The following is a 3,769-nucleotide window of genomic DNA, read 5'->3' as shown; positions in this document are numbered from 1 at the left end:
AAAATTCTTTGTTATATTTAAAATAATTGAGAGAAAAACAGAGCATCTCAAAATAAACACAGTAATGAAAAGGTTAATGGTTTCTTTTTAAATCCAAAAAGACTCAATAAATCAAAAGATGGCTCAATAATTTTTTAAAAAACTCTATTTGATTAAAAGAAATTACGAATTATTTATTTGATTGCAAAGAATAAAATGTTTTGAATGACACAACAATGCACTCTAATACAAACAATTGAATCTAATAACTGTTCTAATTAAATCAGAGAAGCTTCTGGGAAAAAAAAAAGATTAATTACAACAGTTATTATAATCCATTGTTTGTATTATAGTAAATTGTTGTGTCATTCAAAACATTTTATTCTTTGTAAACAATACACAATGCTTCAAGTGAACTACAATACTCTTCTATTTGATTACAGTTAATACATTTTTGTACTTTTAGCTCTAAGCTTTAGGCTTCTCTGAGCTAAAGGGGCCCCCAATGCTTAGGACCCACAAGCTTTGGTGCCCCTTGGTCATGACCCATATTGGCCCATACATAAATGTATACAACCCCATTGCCTGTTATATCTTGGTTTTCCTCTCCAGAATATTGGCCAAGAGGAGGAGGAGGAGGATGGTGATGATGATGATGATGATGATGATGAATGTGACAATGATGATGAGGAGGGTGGTGGTGGTGGTAATGGTTGTGGTGACGACGACGACGACGATAATGATAATTAGGTGAATGTGATGACGATGATGATTTTGAAAACAGTGTTGATGATGATGTTGATGATGTTGATGACAATGTTGATGATAATGTTGATGATGTTGATGATGATTATGATGACGATGATGGTGATAATTCAGAAATTCTCTTCTTCATACATTGCAGCCAAACTCTTCACCTTTATGGCATACCTAGAAAACCTGATGGCATTACTTGCTTCGGTGTGTTTCAATGGTCTTTACAGCCTCACTTTTGATATACACCAAGGATTTGTCTTCTTTGTTTCAACGGCAATATGTTCGCTATGCACTCTATTCACAGTGTAAGTATGCATACATACATACATACATACATACATACATACATACATACAGACAGACATACATACATACATACAGACATACAGACACACAAACATCTTAGCTGCTTTCTTATATACAAGCAAAGCCATTGCTAGAACGAGTCACTGAAATGAGTCAATGTTGATGCAATATGAGGCCCTTGTATGACTCTTGAGTACAGCAAAAGTTTTTCACCTTCTATTGCATAATGCACAGCTGTGCTGGCTGGCAGAATAAACAGGTGCCACAATATGAACTCTTTCGACATGCCCTTTCAATCCTTCAACTGAGAGGCACACCTTTCCACATGTTGCATATCACAATTTACCATGGGTCGATTCTTGTGAGTTGTTTGATGGCTGACCAGCACAGCACGACTCAAGCACCTCCTCCTCCTACGAACCACATACGCAAAAGGCAACACTCCCTCATTCTCCACAGGGTCATTCTTTCTAAGCCTTCTCCTAATCTTCTCATGCTTCATTCTCTCTTTCCCACCCCTCAAACTTTGAACAACCACTGTGCAATCTCTTCCTCCATCCATCTTGGTCTTGTGCCTCCCTCGCGCAATCAACAGCTCAAACTCCTGTCTGTGTCAGAACAATTCTGAGGCAGTCCTTGAACCTCATTTTGAGTTTATGTGCAGGTCTCCTACCATACATACATACATACATACATACATACATACATACATCTTTAACTGATTTCTGTCATTTGACTGCAGTCATGCTGGGGCACTGCTTTGAAGATTTTAATTGAACAAATTGACCCCAGGGGTTTTTTTTTGGGGGGGGGGTGCAGTGCAAGCTTCTTATGACCCATATCTATATCTATCTATCTATCTATCTATTTATCTATATAAATATAGATGATATATATATGATGATGATGATGATGATATGTATATATATATATATATAGAGAGAGAGAGAGATAGATAGATAGATAGATAGATAGATAGATAGATAGATAGATAGATAGATAGATAGATACATAGGTGTATCTAAGTGTGTATATGTCTTTGAGTTTGTGTTTGTTCCCTAGAACTGCTTGACAACTGATATTGGTTTGTTTATGCCCTTATGTAACTTAGCAGTTTAGCAAAAGAGACTGATAGAGTAAGTACCAAACCCAAAAAGTAAGTAGTGTGGTTGATTTGTTTGACTAAATTCTTCAAGGCAGTGCTCCAGCATGGCTGTAACCCAATGACTGAAGCAAGTGAAAGATAACAAATAAAATATAAATGTTGTAAATATAGAGTGGCTGTGTGGTGAGTAGCTTGCTTACCAACCACATGGTTCCAGGTTCAGTCCCACTGCGTGGCACCTTGGGCAAGTGTCTTTTACTATAGCCTCAAGCCGACCAAAGCCTTGTGAGAAGATTTAGTAGATGGAAACTGAAAGAAGCCCGTCGTATATATATGTGTGTGTGTGTGTATTTGTATGTCTGTGTTTGTACCCCACACCATCGCTTGACAACCAATGTTGGTGTGTTTACATCCCTATAACCTAGCAGTTTGGTAAAAGAGACCGATAGAACAAGTACAAAGGGAAAAGATCCAAAATGGATATACAATGAATTTATAAAAGTAAATTTATTGAAATAAATTTTGAAATATTTACTATAATAAATTGTTTCTTTCCTTTTTATTTTCATGCAGAGTCATGTGGTTTCAAATCAAGCAAGCAAATGGCTACAAAAATCTTGATGAACACCAGGAGCTACAGCGATCAGGAAAATAATATATATATATATATCCATCTATCTGTATATATATATTTGAAGAAAGATTTTCTTAAAACCTGTTAGCTATTTAAAATTATTGTTTTTAAAAAACAGAATGTTATGAATCTTTTAGAAAAAAGTTTTTCATATCAAGTGTATTTTGTGTGAAAATACTTACATGCAAAATGCATCATACAATAAGTTCTCTCCAAAATGTATGTGACATTCTGTTTTTCAAAACAAGTATTTTTAAGATAGTTAATAGCTTTTAAGAAAATCTTTCTTTAAACACCGTGACTCTACCAAGTATTTCTTGCAGAACCTTTTAAATATACAAATACACATACACATATATGTGTGTGTGTGTGTGTGTGTGTGTGTGTATGATAATGATAATATATATACCATTGTGTGTTTAGGAGTGTGTGCATATATTTCTAAAACTAAATATAAAACTGCCTATTATATATATATCTTGCTCTACATTTGTTTGTAACCCTTTGTGAATCTCTGAAGAGGCCTAGAGGTTCGGGCATGTAACCCCATTTCAAAATGTCATCCGATAATCACTCCGGAAAGGAATATTCGGATAGAATGGGGCTTGCTAAAACTAGGCTGAAACAGCTGTAAGATTAAACTTCTGTTCATTCTCTAATTCCTTATGTACTTTGTACTTCTATATGTAAACCATGTTGGCAAAATTACATAGTCTGCCATGGACACCTGTGCTTTGGTTCTTTCTTTCTTTTTCTTTTCTTCCTTTTTTTGGCACTTTTGCTATGAATTAAATTAATGAATTCAACGGGATACACCATCTGCAAGTAGTTGGGTTCAGCATATTATCCTCCATTTTCTAATTGTTACACAAATTTTGGGTAAAACCTCCACTTTTACCCGCTCCCATTGATTGCACCTAGTATAGCACTAGTGTAGCAATAATTGGGTACCCTCCCAGCAGTATACTGGATAGATACTATCCCTTAGT

General features: G+C 35.4%; 1 protein-coding gene across 2 annotated transcripts in view; it reads left to right on the top strand.

Annotated features, from left to right (window-relative positions):
* The window catches only part of LOC106875139 (proton-coupled folate transporter), a 17,108-nt gene extending 13,604 nt beyond the window's left edge, over nt 1-3,504 (top strand). For both annotated transcript variants that reach the window (XM_014923131.2, XM_014923130.2), the window contains exons 5-6: nt 884-1,040; nt 2,720-3,504. In XM_014923131.2, coding sequence (XP_014778617.1) covers nt 884-1,040; nt 2,720-2,801 — 239 coding nt within the window. In that variant the 3' untranslated portion in view covers nt 2,802-3,504. The remainder of the gene's footprint in view (nt 1-883; nt 1,041-2,719) is intronic.
* Nucleotides 3,505-3,769: the final 265 nt, after the last annotated feature.

This window comes from Octopus bimaculoides, chromosome 6, assembly GCF_001194135.2.
Source record: "Octopus bimaculoides isolate UCB-OBI-ISO-001 chromosome 6, ASM119413v2, whole genome shotgun sequence".
NCBI classification, from domain to species: domain Eukaryota; kingdom Metazoa; phylum Mollusca; class Cephalopoda; order Octopoda; family Octopodidae; genus Octopus; species Octopus bimaculoides.
This window is presented reverse-complemented; position numbering and strand designations above follow the sequence as displayed.